At 39.4% G+C, this 21662-nt stretch overlaps 1 protein-coding gene across 1 annotated transcript; it reads left to right on the top strand.

Annotated features, from left to right (window-relative positions):
* Positions 1–678: 678 nt before the first annotated feature.
* SFT2D1 (SFT2 domain containing 1) lies at positions 679–19724 on the top strand. The gene is made up of 8 exons (XM_066178670.1): positions 679–817; positions 6938–7024; positions 8689–8771; positions 12119–12200; positions 14544–14579; positions 15328–15386; positions 16726–16755; positions 18989–19724. Exons 1-8 carry the CDS (start codon positions 755–757, stop codon positions 19026–19028), a joined length of 480 nt encoding a protein of 159 aa, XP_066034767.1. The 5' UTR covers positions 679–754; the 3' UTR covers positions 19029–19724.
* Positions 19725–21662: the final 1938 nt, after the last annotated feature.

Raw genomic sequence — 21662 nt, 5'->3', positions numbered from 1 at the left:
GCCGAAGCTGCTGGCGCTGCGGTTCGCAGCGTGCCTGCCGCCTGCGGATGGGGATGGGGGTCCGAACACCGGGCACCGTGCCCGTGCAACAGCCAGGCCCAGCCGGACACCGCCGGCTGCCCGAACCACGCTGTGCTCCAGGCTCATCCTACAGCACACGGCACAGGATCGCACCCAGACAGATCTCGGACACATCCAGTAAGGGAGACTACACGACCTCTCGGGACAGTCTGTTCCAGCGCTAGGTCACCTGCAGAGAAAAGAAGTTCTTCCCCGTATCTAAGTGGAACTTCCTGTGCATCATTTGAAGAGCCAGGCTCTGCTCTGTGGTGCCAAGCTATAGGACCAGAGGCAACGGGCACAAACTGATGCTCAGGTACCCCAGCACTAGCGTGTCCCAGCGCGGTTCTACCGGAGCCCAGCGCACCCGCGGTGCTTGTCCTGTATCCTCTGCTCTATGTCCTGTACACATCGCAAATCACGCTGCTATGCGGAGGCCGATTCCGCGGGCGGCGATGAAGCCGGGCCCAGGCCGAAAAAGCCCTTCTTCCTCCTCGGCGCCTCCAGCGACGGCTGCGGCTGGACCAGCGCTGTCCCCCGGGAAGCCGGGGCACGGCCGGGAATGCGCAGGCGCGGCCCCGCCGCCGCCTCGGGGCGCGCGTCACTTCCCGGCTGGGCGCGCGGCCGGCGGTGGAGCGCGGCCCCGTCCCGCCCCGTCCCGACCCCCGGCGCGCCCTGCCCTGGGAGGGCCGGCATGGAGAAGCTGCGGCGGGTGCTGGCCGGGCAGGACGACGAGGAGCAGGGGCTGACGGCGCAGGTACGGCTCGGCGAGACCCCGCTCTCCCTTGCCCTCCCCGGCGCGGGGCGTGCGGGGGTGGAGCGGCGCTGGAGCGGCGCTGGAGCGTCCCCGCTCCGCGGTCCGTGGCTCGGGCGCTGCCGCGCTCCCCGCGCTGCCTGCCCCGTCCCCGGCCTGCGCACACGCACAGCCCGCTGCCCGCGCCTGCCCGGCCCTGTCGGAGCGGGGCACACACGGGCAGCCAAAGGAGAGACCAAAGTTTGCGGCGTGCGCCGAGGGACCAGGGTTGTGGGAGCAGGCTCTGCCCGCAGGATGAGTTTTGGCGGATTACTCTTGTGTGAAGCCTTTGGCTATGTTGGTGGCTTGGGGTCCTTCGGTTTCTACAACGTTTTCTTGTGCTTAAGCAGATTAAGCAGAGAGTTTGGACCAGATAACATACTATGCTTCCTTCCAACCTGACCTGAGTCTGCGATTCAGTGTAAATTGTTTCTCCACTCCCTTATGTCCTTAAATTTGCCGAAACAAAGGTTTTCTTTACACAAACATCGTTTTGTGTACATTTTGCTGAAGTTACTTTTTGCCCCTTGCTCCTTAAGCATGGCTTAATTTTTCTATTTCCTTCCCACTGTCTTCCTCGTTGTCAGCAGTTCTTTTTGTTTTGTTTTTACTGTGTTTGAACACCGCACATTCCCGAGAACTAATCTCTCGGCTGGAGCAAAGCTGAGCATGCTTACAAAGAACCATTTATTGTTTTAGCTCCCTCTTAATTCATGTGACTGCAGGTCAACGTGCCCCCACATCAAGGAAGAACTTGCTCCTGCTTGCTAATTCCAGGGTGCTGGAGCATGGTGGAGGAGGCTGGAATGTAGCTGGGGTGTGAGCTAGGGCCAACAAACCTTGGGGAACCAGCACAATCTGAGCATAGCTGGCATCATAATAGTTCTAGCAGCTTGCTGCTGGCATGCTTCACTTGGTTTTGCACTGAGTTGTCGTTGGTCTTCAAGGTTCACGAATTCGGCCTCTCTGCCACAGCAAAGCACGTAAATTGTGTCCGCTGAGTCTGGAAGCTGTGAAGAATCTGTGCCCTTTCACACCAGAACTGGCTGCCAGCATTTGGGAGGGGTGCTTCACCTTCTGCTCTTCTCAGGATTATCAAAGAAATACTTATGTTTCTGTCAGTCTCAGTTCAGTTCCAAGAGAATTGATTATTCTGCCATCACCAGGCATGTTTCACACAAGGCATGTGATAGTGACATAGAGTTTTCCTTTACTTGATGCTGTGATTGTTGTTTTAAGGTGGCAATCAATAGATAAATGCCTAAATGTTTGATGCTTTTATATTTGAGTTTTATATCCTGAGGAGAGAAATGAGCTAAGAATGTGTTTAATTTGTTAAATGTCAGTAATTAAGCTATATGAGATTTCACTATTGGATGTAATGTTATAGCCAGAAAAGACTTTAAATGAAAAAAATCTGCCTATACTTAAAGCCTGTCCGGTACATGATAGAAGAAAACTTAAAAATGTGGTTTTGGTGCAGTGCAAAGGAGCTTCATGCTGAGGTGAACCAGAAAGACCTTTAAAATAAATAAATACCCCTTGACTTTAAAAAAGTCGAGTGTTTAGGTCAGGCAATTTCTCAGCTGTATTTTTCTCTCAAGGTGACAATATATTTGTGGAACAGTGGAAATCAAACCTCTTTTTAGAGAGGAAATTCATACGTGACATTCACTAAAGCTGGAGCTGCGTGGTGCTGACTATTTTTAAAGTGTGTGTATTAGAGCAAAAAAGTATGTGCACCCATGCAGAGAGGAACACTTGGTACGAGGTGGGGCTGTGAAAGAAAGTGTGAGGTTATGCATTGTGTGTGTAAAATCTTCAGCTGTTTTCATGATCTTTCTGCAGACGAGTCATGTGTTTGACTGAAAACAAAGGCCCTCTCTTTGGAGTATCTGATAGTTGTGTAATAGCCATCATATGGTTCATGTCCATAGATATCTCTGGATTCTTTCCCTTGATTTTTGCAGAACCATTATCATGAAGTCACAAATCATTTCTGCTATGTGGAAGACTAGTCTATAATGAATGAACTGTGTGATGATGCAGTGAAGTCTTCCAGTATTTTCTAAACTCTTCAGATCACCAGCATTTGTTTCTTGCTGCAATTAGATCCATTATTCTAAATATATTTTAAAAAGTAAATAATTACAAAAAATATCTATAATAAATAATAGTTGTGGCAGTGTTATGATGTTTTCAGGGTACCATTATGCTGTTCAGTTTTATCAACACCAAAACTAATGTAAAATCAGTCCATGTGATACACTGGATGTTGCATGACAGCTGACAGCTGCTTAAAGCACTCAACAAGATTTCAACAAAGAGGAATAGACCAGGTATTTCTTATATTTTTGTAAGAAATTATATATTACATTTCTTATGTTACATTTCTTGTATTTTACTCTCAACTGCTGATAAAAATGCGTATAAGGAGGCCTGTTGGGGAAAGATGAGAACATATCTCTATAAATATTTTTTTTCACTGTGGCTTAGAAAGTCAATTCCACAAATTTACTCAATATTTCTTTGAATTTTCTCCATTACTTGTGTATTTACCATCAAGAAAAGATGTAATTGTTAGCTTCTGGAATAGTAAAATAAAGTGGTTCTGTTTTTCTATTTGCCCACATGGAAAACTGTTATAAGATCATTGATATGTGGGGGGAACCTAGGTGGATGTTCAGAGCTACAAGAAATATTTTTGCTCAAAAGCAGCCTTGTGGATTATCATTCATATTGTTTAGTCTGTGTCCATTGCACTGTTCAGCAATGATGCTCTTACTGACACTTGGAACTTGTGCATCAGGCTATTGCAAGTTCCCATATCAGTTCCTTATGGTTCAGAAAAATCTCCATTCCAGATTCCACTTAGGATTTCCTCTTGATTTTTGGATGTCTTGGTCATTTCTTCCATTTACTATTAGCTTGAAATAGCCTGTGAATTAAAAGCTTTGCTTCTTGCCCAGGAGTTTGGCATGAAAGTTTAGCCATAGAAAACTAAGGATTTCCTTTTGTTGATTTCAGATTAATTTGTCTTTTCCTTGTTAGAAACAAGCTGATAAGCAGTATAGCAAGAGGGGTATGTTTTACAGGAACTCCCTTGCCACCTCTCCTGTGTAGTTCTCCACATGAACTACAGGTGTGGAACATGCCTGGCAATTTTTTCAGTCTCCTAAGTAAAAGCTTTTGCTAATGCAAATACCATAGACTGCAGTGACAACTCTTTTTATCTGAAATCTGGAATTAGCTGTATCATTTATGTCAGATACACAAAAAAGAATCTTAAGCACCTTTGCGTTGTTTCCTGCCTTTGTTGTAAAGGCAGCTTAGGCTTCTTTTTTCTTAGGGTTCATAGTCTCTGAGAGCCTAAGCTGTTACCTCAGGGTGTCTGGTGGTCCCTAGTGTAGAAATTTCTGCCTGCAGCACATGTGGCAGGATGTGTCAGAACCTCAGCCTCTAGAGTGAGCCTCGCATTTTAGCACAAGCTGGTGTCTGTGGTGAACTGTGTGTCTGTAACTCAACTTTTGCAGCAAGGTGCTTCTCTGCAGCATTGAAACAGGCGTCTTGGAAAGGCAATGAGTTTCATTGCTTCCATGAAACCCAAAAAGTATAAATTGTAGGATATCCTGACTTGGAAGGGACCCACAAGGAGCATTGAGTCCAGTTCCTGGCTCTGCACAGAACCATTCCCAAGAGTCACACCATGTGCCTGAGAGCATTGTCCAAATGCTTCTTGAACTCTGTCAGGCCGGTGCTGTGACCACTTCCCTGTGAGCCTCTTCCAGTGCCCAACCACCCTCTGGGTGAAAAACTTTTTCCTAATATCTAACCTAAACCTACTTTCACAGCTTCACTGTTTCCTCATGTCGTGTCTCTGGTCACCACAGAGAAGTGATCAGTGTCTGCCCCGCTGCTTCCTCTTATGAGGAAGCTGTGGACTGCAGTGAGGTCTCCCCTCAGTCCCCTTAGGTATTAGGGACTAAGAAAACACATTACCATATCCCCAGTTTCAGGATTTCAAACACTGCCTTAAGTAGGTTCGGCTTGACAACATAAATGGTGACATCATTGGGAATGGTTGGAAGGATGAGCCTTCATTTTAATACCTTAATACACTTATTCTGTTATTTCACAGAATGCTCTGGCAGCCCTCATGCCACAACTTATCTTCCTGTGCATATATTGTCAAACATGTGCGTATATTGTCAAACAGTTTTTAAGAGTTAAATCCATAAAACGTATCAAACTTTTTGGGTTTGTGGTACTTTTTGCTCCAAGCCTTTATATGGTTCTCTTATTTCTTGTGCTCGGGGTTTTTTTTTTTCACCTCTTTACTGTTAGGGATTTAAATGAAGATAAATCTGTTTTCACATTTATTTGAAAAATGAAATCTGATAGTCACTTCAGGAGCACTGTCAGATAATAAGATTAGGAGAGCAGCAAGTGGCAGCAATGAGCCTGATGCACCTGAATAAAGGATTTATCTTCATCCTTTCCCAGTTTTCTAGGCATTCTGAAATACGTGTGTTGGGTGTACTGATATGATTGGCCTATCTACACTTCATTTCTGAACAGAGATGGAAAGGATTTTTCTCTTTTTGTGCGTGTGTGCTTGTGGTTAGTTGCATGAATAGATGTAACTAAAAGCATGATTGAAATGGGTATCTTCAGCTGTGGGCTACCAGCTGTTCCTACTCTTCTTAAAAATGCAGGCATTCAGGACTCTGACTATCAAATATGATTTAAAATACTAAAATGATCGTTCAGTTACTGTTTTTGTCTGTTTCTTTAATGCTTACATAAGGATAAAGTGTTGGACCTAACAAGGTAAGCTGCATCTTCTGACCTTTGCAAAGTTCTGTCACTACAGCACCTTTATGTGTGCATGCATGTGGCAGTTTTTTATTAAACTAGACACAGATTCTTCATTTGTACAGATTTGAAATTGTTCTAAGCAGTAACCAAATTTCCTTAGTTAGCTTACCACTGCCTGAAAGAGAAATTTCTCAAGAGATAAGGAGAAATATCATACTTACCAGTTGGGGAAGGTCTATTACGTATATGTAGTTAATAATACTTGATTAAAATACCTCTTGACTAGATAACAAGAGAGCAAGTTTGCCTGTGACATCTGAACAAATAGGAAATTGTTTTTGTTAAGTAATTTAATGCAAGCTGAAGCAACACTTGACTTAATAGGCCAGTTTAGAACAGAAAGTACATTTAATTGTAGTGACCTGGAGTAAGATGAAATGCATTGTTCTTGCATCGTGGGTGGAGATGAGCTGAGCATATCTAACAAATCACTTCTGCTGAAAGGGGCCGTTCTGCCAGATACATGGCCCTGCCTCTTTCCTTACATCAGCCCTGCTGCTTTTCTGACACCTTGCAGAGCTGGCTTGGCTCATTAGCCAAGTCATCAGAACAGAAGCAACGCTAATTCTGTTCTCGTGTCAGGAGTTGTGTCAGGTAGCTCAGCTCATTAGGCTCTGGAGTCACTCTGGAGAAGCCGGAAGTGAAATATTCCCTTTCAGCAGGTTAGCTTAGTCTGATGAGACAAACTCTGTTGCTCTGACTACACCTTCAGGAAGGTAATTGGAACAGTAATTGGAGTTGTAATGCTTGCAGTGAAAACTGGCATTAATATGTACAAGGGATCCTCTCTAGTAACAGGATAAGGTGGTAATGTTTATAGGAACCTACAGTGTCATACAAATGGATTAATTCCTCTGCAAATTGCTGGAAGGTCCATTCATTCTTTTGGTTTGGTCCAATTGTGTGGTGATAAAAAAATGTGTTTGAAAGCGAAGCAGCATTGCTTGCATGCCAGGATATACCTTTCTGGGTTTTGTCTTTTTTGTTTGTTTGTAAATATGTTTCCATGTGTTCCAGATTGATAATATGATTTTGTAACATGAAAGAATTAATACACAAGCAACTGTTGAGCAAGGTAAAATAATTATTTCCAGCTAAAAATGAATTTGTTTGAAATTAAGGACTTTAGTGGTAAAGAGAAAAATGTCATTTAGATTGTTCTAAACTGGGTTTGTAATGTCCTCTTTTTCCTCTCTTCTTCTTAAGGTTCTTGATGCCTCAACACTCAGCTTTGGTACTCGAGTCAGATGGTTTGCCATATGCTTTGTTGCTGGCATTTTGTGTTCTTTTCTTGTAAGTAAAGTTATTTTTCTCCTTGCACTTTATTACTGTCCTACAGTTGAACCTTATTCATATTCCTACTTTATGTGTGATTCTGTGTTTGCTTTATCCTGCATTCTAAATTTTGTATGCATTTATTTACCTAGACATGTTGATCTCTAAATTACGATTTTAGCAGTTTTGCTTCCAGTTACAGAAGGGAGCATTTTTACCGTAGCATAATGAAAGGAAAAAAGAAGGGGAAAGCTTGAAAGGATTTTGAAGGCTGAAGAAACCACAAGTGTAGGATGTCACACTCAAAAAATCAATAGGTGACGACTGTGGTTGTGTGTTGACACTTGAGAAACCTGCTTCACTCCTGGTGGTTTTACAGCCAGCAAATCATTTGTTCATTCCTGAACTTTAGGGGCTGGCAGGAGTCTGCAGCCTGCAGTTAAGAGTTGAGATCTTTTAATTGCTTGGCTCTGTCAAAATCTGACACAGGTAACTTGCACTAGAAGGCAATTTTTCAGCTGCATGGAAACTCCCACAAGCAGCTGAAAAAAACATTGGGGAAGTTCTCCCCTTTTCCTCATTCTCTCTTCCTTCCTCCCCCCCACCCTTTTCTCCCTCCTTTTCTTGCTCCCTTTTTTCCTTTCTTTTCACCACAGATTTCCACTAAAATTGCAGTTGAGCAGAATGCAGTTGCTTTTTTGTTTGGTTGCATTTTTTCAGGACACAGTGTGCAGATCAGAGTTTGTTTTGCTTCTAGTGGAGGCTCTATTTAGGCTTTTGACAGACTGGGAAAGTTGGGTCTCTACAGCCTGGGGAAGAGAGGGTTGCATGGAGACCTCATAGCAGCCTTTCAGTGTTTGAAGGGGGCTTTCAGGGAAGCCAGGAAGGGACTCTGTTAGGAGCTGTAGTGACAGGACAAGGAGTAATGGGTACAAATTGAAAACAGGGATATTTAGGTTAGATATAAGGAAGAAATTCTTGATTGTGAGGCACTAGAACAGGTTGTCCAGAGAAGTTGTGGGTGCCCCATCCCTGGCACTGTTCAAAGCCAGGCTGAATGGGGCTTTGAGCAGCCTGGTCTAGTGGGAAGTGCCCCTGGCAGTGGCAGTTGTATCTAGGTGACCTTTAAGGTCCCTTTTCTGTCATTCCGTTTTTCCCTCATCATCGTAGGGAACTGTGATCAGCACAAGGCTTTGCATTTTTTTTAAGTTCAGTGGAAAGAAGAGGGATCTGGAAGTAAGAGTTCTAAAATATTTCTATTCAGCCTCAGTGTGTATTTAAGCAGCAAGTCCAAATGGGTGATTGGAGGAGAAAGGATATGGTGAATATTAGTTCAGCTTTATGACATTTTATCTTGTGTGCAGAGGTGTAGGATGTACAGTGGGGCATTGTAACAAAAGTGAAAGTGTTATGAAATAGGATATAGACATTACAAATAAATGTGTTCAGTAATATAAACAAACATTGCCTAGTTGTAAAAATGTCTTGAAATCCAGTGAACCAACACATTGTTTGCCACCAGGTGGCAATAGAAGTGTGCTGAGTAGTGACTGCTGCAACTCTGAGAGCAGTGTGAGCTCTGCTAGTGTGTATCAGAATGATGTTCTTCATAGTACAAAGTTGTATTTATAGACTGTAAGAATTAGCTAATTGTAAACATACCAATAACCTGTCTTTTATAGGGAACAGCATTGCTATGGCTCCCAAAGGGGATCAAACTTTTTGCAGTGTTCTACACCCTGGGAAATATTGCTGCACTCGCCAGGTAAGATTTCTTAGTTACTGGTTTTAGAAAAAAGCCCTCCTTTTCAGCTACATTTCCATTTGCTTTTACTCTGGAGTGCTGTCTGTGTTGTGTGTGAACAACATTGTCTTATATTGAATGATAATAACAAAAACTTGTTTGTTTTACAGTTTTGTTGTTTATAGTTACTTTACACGCCTGTTCGTGGGCACATCACAACTGCTATGTGAAGTATGAATAACAAATTGCTAGCTGAATGTTTTGTACTTTTTACAGCTAACTCCTTCTGCCAGGTACAGAAGTACCTCAGCTTCAGGAGCAAACAGATAGTCTGCTCTCTGTATGGATACTTCGTTAGGAGTTTTTTGCTTTTAACAGAGAGATCATCCTGTTTCCAAGAAAACTTTCAAAAAGGAAACATTCAGGAAATCCTTGTTTTGGCTGTAAGGCTGAAGGCAGAATCTAAAATTTGTTCACAGTGTGTTTTTAAACTCTGATTCTTTGAAGTGTTCCACATAACAGTTAGTCCTAAAAGATTTGCAGAAGGGGGCCTCTTAAGATTCAGACTGTGAAAGGAAAATTTTCAAAGACACATAAGAAACAACTTAATGTCCATTAGGTGTTTTCAATTTCTATTTGTCCTCCTTCTTTTATTATCTTAGTGTAGTTAAGGCATGGTCATGGTAATCAAACCCTGTGGAGTCTGGTTGTGGCTTTCATGGAATCTGACTTTAGTCAAGTAACTTAACTTTTGAGTCAAAGCATTGTTAATCTGTTAGAACTCAGGTAATGTGACGTTAACGTTTGAGATACTTGAAGGTCCTGCTTTTCCTTGACAAATTTGTTAGGAGACAATAATGTCTAGACTGACATTGAGTCTCAATTGTAGAACTGTTCCATCTCATACTAAAATGAGACAAAAAGTTAATACTGGACATAGGCAAAGCTAAGTGTTTGCCTTTCTCTGTTATCTTACTATTTATTCTTTGTTGTTGGTTTGGGGTGGGGTTTTTTGGTTGTGTTGTTTTTACCTGGTACTTGGAGTTTCATTATACTCACTATGAGTATTTTCATTTCTTCAAATTAAATGAGAATTTTAGAAACTTAGTACTAATCAAATTAAATTGAATTAAGAGGAAAATTTTTACAGACTAGTATTTCTTTCAGGAGAATGCTGAAAAACTTTAGTCTGCACTCCAGCTAAAATTAGAAGAAAAAAGAGGCCCATTTTTCCTTCAGTAGTCCTTTTAGATATAAAAATACAGGCAACTGGGTTCTAAGAACAGTAGGAGATGACAATGAAGTTCCAAATTGACAAGCAGATTTAAACTTTTCTAGGCTTGTTTGCAAGTCTGTGTTTAAACCAAAATGCAGTTACTGCTCTTACAAGCCTGTTTAGTCCCCTCTAGTTTGTTGTCACTATCGTGTTTCTAACCATGAACATGAAAACAATTTACTTACGAGATACTTACTTGATTATTCTCACGGGTGATGAGTGTGTCTCCTACAGAATGGTGTATCTGAAAGAATTATTCTGTTTAACTGGAGGATGTCTACAATTTTTTTCTAGTCTTTCTTTCTGTTCTCTATGGAATCTCTTCTTGTCTCTGTAGAAGCTCTTGTGATGTCTGTCCTCTCAATATGAATCAAATTAAAAACAATACATTTTGCTTTCTATATATTTTTCTGCCTGTTTTATGTGGCCAAAACTTAACTCCTTTTTACCACTGTATTTTCCTCATCCCTATCCTTCCACTAGCTAACTAATATTTTCTTCTAGTTCTTCATGTCCCCTTTTTTTTTTGTCTTAATTTAATTTTATGGTTCAACAGATAAGATGAAAAAATACTGAGAAAAAATTAGTTTGGATTGCAGTGAATTTAAAAGTTTTTCTATTGAATTGTGAAAGCTTCTTTCCATTTAATATGGATTTTTGAGGTCTGTCTACATAAGATAAAAGTGAAGGAGATACATGTGCAAAGTTGCTGGTAGGAGAACATTTGGATGTGGAAGATTGAGTTCTAGTCATTGCATGGAATGTGGATGCCCATTTTTTTTTAGTTGTAGAAGGCTTATGATTGATTTCAGGAGGAAGCTCAATCAAACTTTTCCCTGCTTCATTTCATATAAAAATGAATGACTAGAAAAGGAGTTAGACTAGGGTTTTTGCTCTGTAGTAAAGCATTCAGACCACCACAAGATTACAGGCATTTTAACTGTCTCATTAAATTGTTGTATTTTCTACAAAGCAGAATGACAAGGAAGAAAGAGACTCATCTCAAATATTTGAAGCCACAGAATTGCTCCTGAGGTTGTGAGCTCTTAGCATTTCTTTGCATAAAAAGGTACAGCATGTGGTGTTGCTGATGGTTTTCATTCTCCAAGTTAACTACAGAGTATAAAAAAGCAGGAGGATTAATACAAATTACTGAACTTTTTCCTGCCTTTTTGCTTGCTGAGTTTGATTAAAAGAGGTAGAACTTCCCTCTAGTCTTGATTGTAGAAACTTGCAATCTGCCTGAATAAAAAAAATTATTGTTAAGCAAAAATTTTCTACAGGAGGTTGGTCTTTGTAATCTTGACATTATTTTGGCAAGTCAGTTGTTATAACAGCTTCAACACCAAATTCACTAGACTTCAACTTGATAACTCTGCTATACTCATAATGTTTTGTTTTGGTAATGTAAAAAGCTCTAACCACTATATTTGTTTCCATTTTCTTTCCTGAAATCTTGGATATGATCTCATTTACTTCTGAAGTTGAGTTTTCTAATTTTTTTTCCCTAGCTATTTTGGTGCTTTTCATCTTAAAATAACAATCAAAGCATCTTTGACCACCCACCCATCTCTAAATTAATGTAGAGCTACTTATAGTCATTGTTCAATCTCCCTCCATTTTGTATCTCTTAAAATGATTTAAATTTAACTGTAACTGCACTGCTTTCTTAATCATCTTTATTTATAAATGGCATTCAGCACCATCAAACAGATTATTAGTGGAAATGTGTTTTTTCTCATTAAAACTGATTTGCTTCTATGCTCTTCTGTTATTCCTTCAGTATATCCTTGTCACACTCTGTCCTCTCAACCAATATAAGTGTTTTTGTATTTGCCTGTTACTTTTTTTCACTATGGCAATATTTTGGAAAGAATTTCGTGACCAAGGGTGACTCATAAACTGTTTCCAGGGCTAAATTCATGGAGTTTCACCTTCTGTTCTAGCGAGTCTCTGTTGCTAAGCACTGAAATATCTTTTTAAAGACTTTGTAGTCATCTATCTGTTGGAAAACTGGTAATTACCTACTGTCTTTCAGAAAAAGTTATTTGAAAGTGGTTTACAATTTGTTTTGTTTTTTCTCTCCTATTAGTACGTGTTTTCTGATGGGGCCACTGAAGCAACTGAAAGCAATGTTTGATCCAAAACGATTAATAGCTACAATTGTGATGTTGGTAAATATACTATCTTTGTTTCCTTTTATTAAAAAGTTTTCCTTTAGCCTCAGAGCTAAATTTGATGCTTTTCTAAAAGGAGATTATTTCTCAGTCTGCCTCTTCCTTCTGCAGAGAAATGACAGTCAAGCTGTTAAGCTCTGTATGTCACAAAGATCATCTAGCTCTTTTCTATGAACATATGTGTTTTTGTTGTTTATGATTTTTAATGAATCATTTGGAATAAAATGTTCCTTATGAAATATTTCTTAGTAAATGCTTATAGCAGGTTAATTATTTTTAATTTATTTTCTAAAATATTTTCTTCAAGAACAAGGGGAGAGACTTTTTTAGCTACTGTGAAAAGCCAGCGGCCACCAAGTGTAGCTTTACAGTTGTTTTTCGTCTGCAGCTTGGTCTGTAAAGGTCAGTGGTGCAGCACTTTCAAAGTAATGGAGAAAATCAATTTATTTCCCCAGAGTCTGGGAGGCCACATGTTCAACTTTGAGATTCTCCATTGTGACACTGCTGGCTCCTTTACTTCCATGACCATCATTTCTTCTTCCAGGAGGACAAGGAAAAAAACTTTCTCTCCAGTATTAGAATTCCTATCCCAAAGCTCTATATTATGTAGTTAAAACAACTTCCTCCTCTTGCTGCTTCTCTGTTTAATACTTTGCTCTTTTGTTCCTACTGATTTGTTTCAACTTTTATTTTTGAAATGTAGTTGGCTTTCCTATTCTCCCTATCATACAACTTGTTTTTCTAGTTTCATGGGTAAGAAAGTCTTCATAAATTCTTGGCTGAATGGCTGTCATATGGAGATTACATGTTCTTCCTTTCTCACACCCACATGAGAAAATAGTTATAATCTCATTTGAGAAGCTTGCATTTGCCCCTATCTTTTGGGGAAGTCACTTGATCACTGCTTGGACTCCAAACTTTGTTCAAGAGGTTTGGTTTGAATGTTTTTGTTTTGTTCTGTCATTATTTTCAACTCATACCAAGTTACAAGTCCTAGGAAGGTAACATTTTGTAGGTGTGAATTAAAAATGTCCAAGAATGTCTCCAGTTCTCCTAGAGTCTGTATTTGCTGAGCATGAATTCTCCAACACTTTACAGCTGTGGGCTTTTTTCAATGAAACTGAGAGCCTAAGCCAGACTCTTAAAACACAAAAATCATTTTGTCCTGATGATCCTGTCATCCACTGTGCTCAGACATGGTGACAAAGAAAGTAACTTGCTTTGAAGGCTGTAAAAACAAAATACATCAGGGAAATAGAACACGAACAGAGAGCAGAGCAAACATCACAGACCTACCAGTGCAGAGAGGCTACCTGCAAAGTTGGGAAAACGAGAATGAAAGGTTTCATCTAATAGTGAACATGAGCAGTGGATGAGAGTTAAGACTTTTAGTATGGAAATTTCAGTAAAACAGAGAAGGTAGATTTAAAGTTTTGAAAACTTCATATGAATTTGGCTGTTTTAATCCACATCCTTACACAAAGCTAGAGTTTTAGGCAATTCAGGAGTCACAAGCATGTTTGGAAAATTTCAAGAGTGTGTTGCTTTTCTTCCTTTCAATAAAACACCAACAAATCTTTTTCAAGTGAAAATTAATTTGTAGTTTTGTTCTGCTTTGTTCTATGTGTAATGAAAAATGGAGGAAGCCAGATATGATCAAATGGTGTGATTATTTGGTGTAGTATACCATGTAATGTTCCATCCAAAGTGTTTAAGTACTTTGAACAAAGCTTCATGAGTGCTTTTTCACTGTACCTGAGGCAGCTGCTCCCTAGTGGACTCTTCATTAGTGTCAGAAGATGAAAAAGCACAAGCAGATGAGGCATGGCCTGTATTTGCCAGATCCTGTAATACAGAATGGATGTTTTTAATAAAGGGTCGTTCGTAGCAATGCACACATCTTTCTTGTCAGAGACAGGCATTATAAATACCAGGTTCAAAATGATAGTATGTACTGGAATAAGAGAGTATCAGTTAACGGACTTCTTGATTCCTTTCAATAAAGCTTTATCATCTAAGACCACCTCTTAATAGAACTAACACATAAGTGTGCACACACTGGCTTATATTTCTGCTGATTCCTCAAGTCAACTCCTGCCTTGTCTTCCTTTCAAGATTTGTCCCAGCCCTTCTGGCCATGCATACCTCATACTGTTCTTTGAAAAACACCATGGTGTTCATCATATAGTCCCTGTGCAACAGCCTTTGGTGCTGCTTGTTTCATAAGCCAATTTTGAAGTGCTGATTGCCTGTGGAATACATGGAAATGGTTGCTGTACTTGCTTCATTGTGTATTTGATTATTAATTCTTTTTTTCTTTGTCTCTCCTTCTCACTCCAGCTTTGCCTAATATTGACTCTGTGTGCTGTATTCTGGGTAAGTGAGAATACTTTTTTTTCTAAAAAGCAATCTTGGTTAGTTTATTAATTGGATTGTAGCTTTAAGAGGCAGTTCAGTGGTGGAGGAAGGGTGAACTCATGTGTGTGATGTTTTTGTTGTCTGCTGCAGTTGAGCTTAGGTTGAATGATGAGCCTGCTGGCTGTAAAGCAAATGCATCCTTCCACCTGCATATGATGTAGATGGGAATGCAAAATCTGGAGCATCAGGTTCAGTCTGGAGACCTCTAAAATAAAAACCAAGAAAAGCAAGTTCAAATATTGTTTTGTTTCAGTGATGCATAGTTATGTCAGAAAATATCAGCGAGTGTATAGACATCTTTAGAAGCCATGGATACAGAATATCAAGCTGGTTAGGACTACAGGAAAAAAACCAGAAGTATCTTGAAACATCTTGGTTGAAAACTAACTGTAGTTGCATTCCACAGAAGTAAGTATGTCACTGGAGTGAACTTCCATATTTGCAGAAGTGCAGTGACGTGAGTGTTAACACTGATGTTGTTAGGTGTTTCCAAAGCTAGAAAAGCTTACATAGCATGATGCTAATGGGGTGATGGATAAAATGAATGGAGAGCTGTTGGGAAAGAAACAGCAAATTGAGACAAGGAAATTTAGGCATTGTCAATTATCTCAATTCTTGATGGAACAGTCTGTGTCAATTGTTTGCAGTATAGACTGGTGTGGTGCAAAACGAACTAACTTGCAGTATTTGCTTTATTTTTGCTTAGTGGAACAAAAAGGGTTTGGCAATGTTATTCTGCATATTGCAGTTCTTGGCAATGACCTGGTAAGATTCTTAAAATTCCTCTTAATTTCTTCTCCCTGCCCCTCCACCCGCATGATTATAAGCCTATATATATATGATTCACATATAAGGGTGCCTCAATCTGTTTTTCTCAGCTAGGTTGTGTAACTCCAGCAAAATCTATATTCAATCATCTTGCAAAAATGGTAATCTGAAGTGTATTCTGCAACGTGTGAACTTATCTGAAGCCTTATGAAAGGAGTATATATGCAAAAAAAAAATTGTCATGCTTCTTCTGTGTTGTAAAAGTAACAGTATAATCTCTCTTTTGAATTCTAACTAATTTTTCATTTTTGAAGTGAAAGAAACTGAAAAACATTTTCATAGGATATTTGCTGCCCCAAGAATATACTGGGTAAAGAGTGGGTGGACGCGAGAGGGTGAATTTAGTGCAGCAGGTGCTGTGATGACCATGAATGCACTCAGGGGCTGGGTTTGGCAGTGTGTGAGTGCAGTCAGGTGAATGCTTGCAAGCCTGGCAGAAGTTCTGCAAGTTGCTGATTTTTCCACGGGGATACAAGCTTTGTGTCCATGTCCCAGGTGAATTACTTGGTGCTTACTCTCAGGCAACCCAAGGTGACCACAGTTCTTGTTTGAACTTGCCCTGAATGCACAGAGTGTGTACTGAACGTGGGTCTGAGGACAAGGATCCATTTGTTCAGGACAAGGACTGTTGGGTATGGTGCTAGATAGAGGGAAGACCTCTAGCTCAGACTATACTCCATGTGTTTGCAGCAGACAGTTCACATTTGTATAATGTCCTGGAGTTTGATCAGGCTGGGCATGAGAACAGAACACTAACTGTGGAGGCTTGTGAGAAGCAAGTTTCAGAGAAGAATAGAATTGTCAGCTGTCTGAGTGTCACAGTTGTGGAATATTATTCATCCTACAGCATGTATCTGTATTTAGTTACATAAATAATATGATTAGATGTATATTTGCATAGTCATTTCGATTGTCTTTTAAACTAGAAAAAGTTGTCTCTATTGTCTTGAATACCGTTTTCCCAGGAATCTCTATTCCTTTTGGATTTGGCAATATGAGGTCTGGTTTTTTAAGTTTGTGTGCAATAGAAGTTATTAACTACATTAAAAAATATGAAAAAAAAAAATTTAAAAAAAAGAGTAAACCACCAAATCCACATCACTATGTTTAGTTCTTGTCTCATCTTTTCTCAGGTAAGCATTAAATTGAATAGGTAACCTTGTTTAAAATTTTGTTACAGCAGGTTGCTTTAATAATGCTGGGCTAAAGTGAAATAATTTGGTTCTAGGAGAGACATGAACACTCAGCAAATATACTTTTTTCTTCTTTTTTTCAGGTATAGTCTGTCCTATATTCCTTTTGCAAGGTGAGTCTGCATAATAATTTCCACCTTAGCAAAAGTCAGTTACCTTTATGCTGGGGAGGGGCAAAAAGTACTTTATGTGTGTGAAAAAATATAACATCCTCCCTTTTCTCTTAATTTTTAGAAAATGGCATAGCTGAACTTAAAAGTCATGCTTTAATATAAGCTCTAAGTAGAAGTACAATACATAGTAATTCTCTTTAATAAATTTCTCTCCATTTTCTACCACTGGAAATTAATAAAGGTTTTGTTTAAATAGTGTCTCCAATGATTTAACAATACAGTGATGCAATAGTGACTTTTCTGGTACTAAAATTAAAGGTAACTTATGGATCTGAGGTCCTAGTTAAAAGCAAACAAACAACATAGTGGCAGTTTCTGTTTCTATTTCTGAATTCCTCCATCATTTTTAGGATGGGCAAAGGCAATGCTTTATTTTCATTCTGGCAAGCTTCTCTCTTTTCTTTCATTCTTGTGTGTACAAAAAGGGAATGAAAGCAGACAAAACTCATAGTGAAAACACATGCAAACAATCAAATGCAAAAATCTGTTTTTTCTGATTCATGTGAAATGCAGTTGGGTCTTCCTGACAGTGGGTTTTTTTTAAAAAAAGTTAAGCACTTCCATATCATTTAATCAGGTTTGCTGTAGTAGAGGTGTAGGAAGAATAATACAAAGCATTGTCTGTCCCTTTCATCTGATAATTTCCTGTAGCATTGCCAAAAATCGATAGTTTTTTTTAAAGCTTCAGATTCATCTAGGAAGTATTTTTTAAGATAGTCATTGATAATTACAGTGAATAAAATAACTAAACTCAGGCTTCAAATTGTTATTTTATTATTTCTGACAACTCAGGCTAACCCAGTCTAAAGTAGTATTCTGAATTCTTATAGTTCTAGTGGCCATGAGACAATCTTAGTAGGTTCATCCTTTTCTTGGTTGTTGTTTTTTTTGTTTTTTTTTTTTTTTAATGGCTTTCTCTGGAGAGAAAGCAAGTTGAGCTTCTGGTCTCTCTGACTTTTTCTTCCATACCAACAGTACTTAGATGTTCTGGACAGAAAAACATTAGGTTATATGCATCAGTTAATTTCTTCGGGTTTGTATATCTATTAGATTTTGTGAGCCAAAAAACTGACTTTTATACAGACTCCTTTTAGTAATACTGTGATTTCTTTCGGGATTACTGAGTTATTTACTTATGTGGAGTGGTATCATAAATGTGTTCCTAAATTTATTTCCTTGTCTTGTTGTGTAGACTGCCTTTTTTACGGCAACAATGATCTAAACCATGCTAAGTGCCAGAGAATAGTATTATGTCATTTATTTAAAGTATGCATTTCTTTTGATTTCATGAAATTATCATTCCTTGGTTTAACTCTATTCATGGTTTGCTCTTCAGAACAATTTACTTGTTCATGGGTTTGTTGGGGTGGGGGTTGTTGGTTTCTGTTTGTTTTTTCCTAAATTAGTGGTAGCTCTCCTGTTGGCTTGGCAACAAAAAGCCCCACCAAACCAGACCCAAATCAAAACAAAAACAAATGCAACAAAACCCATACAGCTAAGTGACTTTAAGGAGTGATGATAGTGTGTTTCTTTATTTTTGAAACTGACTAGCAACAGAATACAAATTCCATTCCTTGGTAAGTTGATACTTTTCTGGGAAAAGGAAAAATAAAGGAGACTAAAGCAAGTGGTCTGACTGTAACAGTCAGAAAACAGTTTATTGTTGATTGAAAAAATGTAACCCTCCAGATCTTCCAAACCAAGGCTGAACCAGCTCTCTCCATCCAGTGGACTCTTCAAACCCTTCAGCCTGTGCTTCATTTCCTGCACTGTGATGGTCCAGCTCCAGTGTGCCTTGGAGCCCTGGCAGCTGTGCCTTGCTGAGGACTGGGCGTCCTCAGCTGAGCCCTCGCTGGACAGCCTTTGCCAAATGGGGCTGTGCCCTTTGCTCAGCCTCCCAGGGTGCTGCAGAGCATTTCCTAACGCTGGGTCTGCATTTCAGAATGGCCTGCAGTGCAAACAGTGAGGAAAAAACCCTTGGTACCCACCCAGCTTGAGCCTGGGCTTCAGCTGGTTTGGTGGAGGCACTCACACAGATCCTGCATTTGATCAACTACTGATACCTGTCTTTAGTTACTGCTAGATTTGTAATTGGAAAATGGTAATGGTTTAGATGTATGTAAACAAAATAACAACTATCTTAACTGACTTTTTTTTTTTTTCTTTTTTAAAGGGATGCTGTGATTAAATGCTTCTCATCCTGTCTAGGGTAAATTAAAACCAGGAACCACTGTCCACTTTAAAAGGCAATATTTTTCCTCTGTAAATTTTGCTCAAAAAACTCTACTTTTCCATTTCTGAAATACCCAGTAGCAACTTAGTATTTCCTTGCCTTTTGCACTTGGGAGATTAATTTTTACTAGAAACAGTTTTTAAAGTAAACGTGGAGAATTATTTGTGTTTACCCTGGAACTTCCAGGCTTTTTTTTTTTTTTTTTTTTTTTTTTTTTTTTTTTTTTTTACAATAAAGTACATTTAAATACTTCATGCAGAGTAGTCTTAACACTACTTTGTATCCAGTAACAGTTTTTTCCCCAGTGGAGGCAAGTCACTAAGGTCTGGGTAGTATGCATAAAGATTTCATTTACAGTTATGTCTAAAACTTGCAATGTGCCATTTATGTTTTTATATTATCCATTGTATGCTTTTCCAAAGACAGAGTTTTATAAGCATTGTAAAGATTTGGAAGGTTGTAACTAACTGCTCCTTTGAAATGTCTATACATGTGCCTTATGGAAAAAACTTAATGAGAATGTGAAAGGTATGTTTAAAACCTGTTTGATTTTATTAAAAAAGTTGTATTTTAAATTTTTTTTTAAAAAAATTTCATACCTAAGTACTTTTTACTAAAAAAAAACTTATGGCTAATGTATAAATGAGACTTGTGAAATAAATTCATTTTAAAAGTGCCTAATACATTTTTTTATTTAGAAATCAGTTATAGAGGGCTGAAAATTTCAGCGTTACACTTGAATAAATATGAAAGCATAAATGTGTGTATATGACTATATCCCAATTTGTTTAATAGATTTGCAGAAGTGACCTTAAAGGTTCTTTTAGTATTTAGACAAACTGTTCATTCTGACTTAATCTGGTAATAGATGGAAGTAATCTAACACTTTGCCTGGCTCCAGTAAGAGATTCTTATTTCTATTTTTTTCAGCTAAGAACTATCCAGTCATTCTGGAGCAAAGTTAAATCTGTAATGTTTGACAGTTGATATTAAATTGCAGAAGGTTCTTTTTCACTCAGGATGGATGTGCTTACTTATGTGTGTTCAAAACAGAGTTTATTTGGATTTTTTTTTCTGTTGATCCACAAATCTAGAAGAAGGAATGGCTTTGAAAGGACGTGCTCTGCAGTTTTGTGATCTGCAGTGTCAGGAAGGGGAAAACCTCAGTGGTTGTAGTATTCAAAGTTCAGGCTAAAGACAATTTGAGGTACAGTATGTTCCTGTTGAATCTCAGTGTATGTTGCAAAACATAGCAACAACTTTTGGGGAAGCTGTGTACAGGGTGATTGCATTATTTTGCAGCTACACTTCCAACTAAGCCACACCTTTTAACCAGTTAGTAACGATAAATTGTCAGGGAGGCATCCTCCCTGCTGGTGATAGGGAAGGCCAGGTAGTCCTGGCCCCACAGCAGGCTCTTGGGCTTGCTAGTGCTGTGTGATGCTCTTCCAGCTCTGCCCACAGCCCTTGGGTGCTGGGGCACCGTTGGGTGAAGTTTTAGTTCCTTTTAGTTTTTAGCTTGCATTGAAGCTCAAGTCGGATGTGTGTAGGCAGTGATGGGCGTCATCCTGGAAGTGACTGCCCCTTCCCCAGTTGCTCCTGCTGACCTCAGCTGACTGGAGAGATCCCATCCCCATCCCACCCCACTAGTGCTTCAGAGCCAGGCTTTCATTTGCTCCAGAGCTGGTTTTGCCCGTCACCCACCAGTTTTGGTGGTACACAATCACCTTCACTGTAGCCTTCAATTAGAATGACATTGGTTATTCAAAATTTATTTATTTTATCCACTATGGTAAATGATGAAGTTACCAGTCATCAGGAACTCCTAGATCAGCAGGAGAGAATGGGTTCAAGAAGCAAAGGTTCTATGTAGCAGTATGCTTTCATATGCACTTGGGTCTGTTAGTTACATCATGTGCCTTCCTTGGGTTTTTTTTCTCTCTTGAACACTTAAGGGTTTACTTCCTCCATCTGCATAACAGAGCACACACTCTGTGTTATTTTGCCTGTATCATTTGCTCTTTTGCATGCTGTCTTTGTTTACTGTGTATGAATATTCCAAGAGCTCACAGTTGGGGAATCTTCACAGTATAGTAATACTCATTATGATAGTGTGGAACCATAGGTGTAAGATCGGTTCTCTGAGGATTGCATACATGCTACCCATTTTTTGATAAAGTTTTGGTATCCTAATTAAAACAGTACTTTGAAGTAAATGCTGTAGAAATTATATGCCATGACTTCTAAGGCTAAATTTTGGAGTGATGGTAGTCATCTGGGATCCATAGGAAATACATGTTTATGTTACTGCTTCATGAAATCTCTCCAAACCTCTGTTGCTGGCTAGGGTACTTGAAAAGATAGGAAATTGCTGTCTTGGACATCACAAAAACCAAAACCAAACCCCAAACAAACAAAAAACCTCCAGCAGGGGCATGTGCTTTAGCTCTGTCACAGAAGGCATTGACACTAGAAGAAGGATCTCTGGACTGTAGTCTTCATTACCCAACCAGGTAGCGAGCGCTTAACCACAAAGTCCGAGTCAGCCGTAGATTGTGTGTCTGTCTCTTGTCCTGTCTGCCTGCCCTTATTCACGATACTTCAGTAATCAAGG

Source organism: Chamaea fasciata, unplaced genomic scaffold (genome assembly GCF_029207755.1).
Source record: "Chamaea fasciata isolate MVZ Bird 193981 ecotype frontalis unplaced genomic scaffold, bChaFas1.0.hap1 SCAF_3, whole genome shotgun sequence".
NCBI classification, from domain to species: domain Eukaryota; kingdom Metazoa; phylum Chordata; class Aves; order Passeriformes; family Sylviidae; genus Chamaea; species Chamaea fasciata.
The sequence above is the reverse complement of the archived record's forward strand: the minus strand, read 5'-3'. Positions and strand labels throughout refer to the sequence as shown.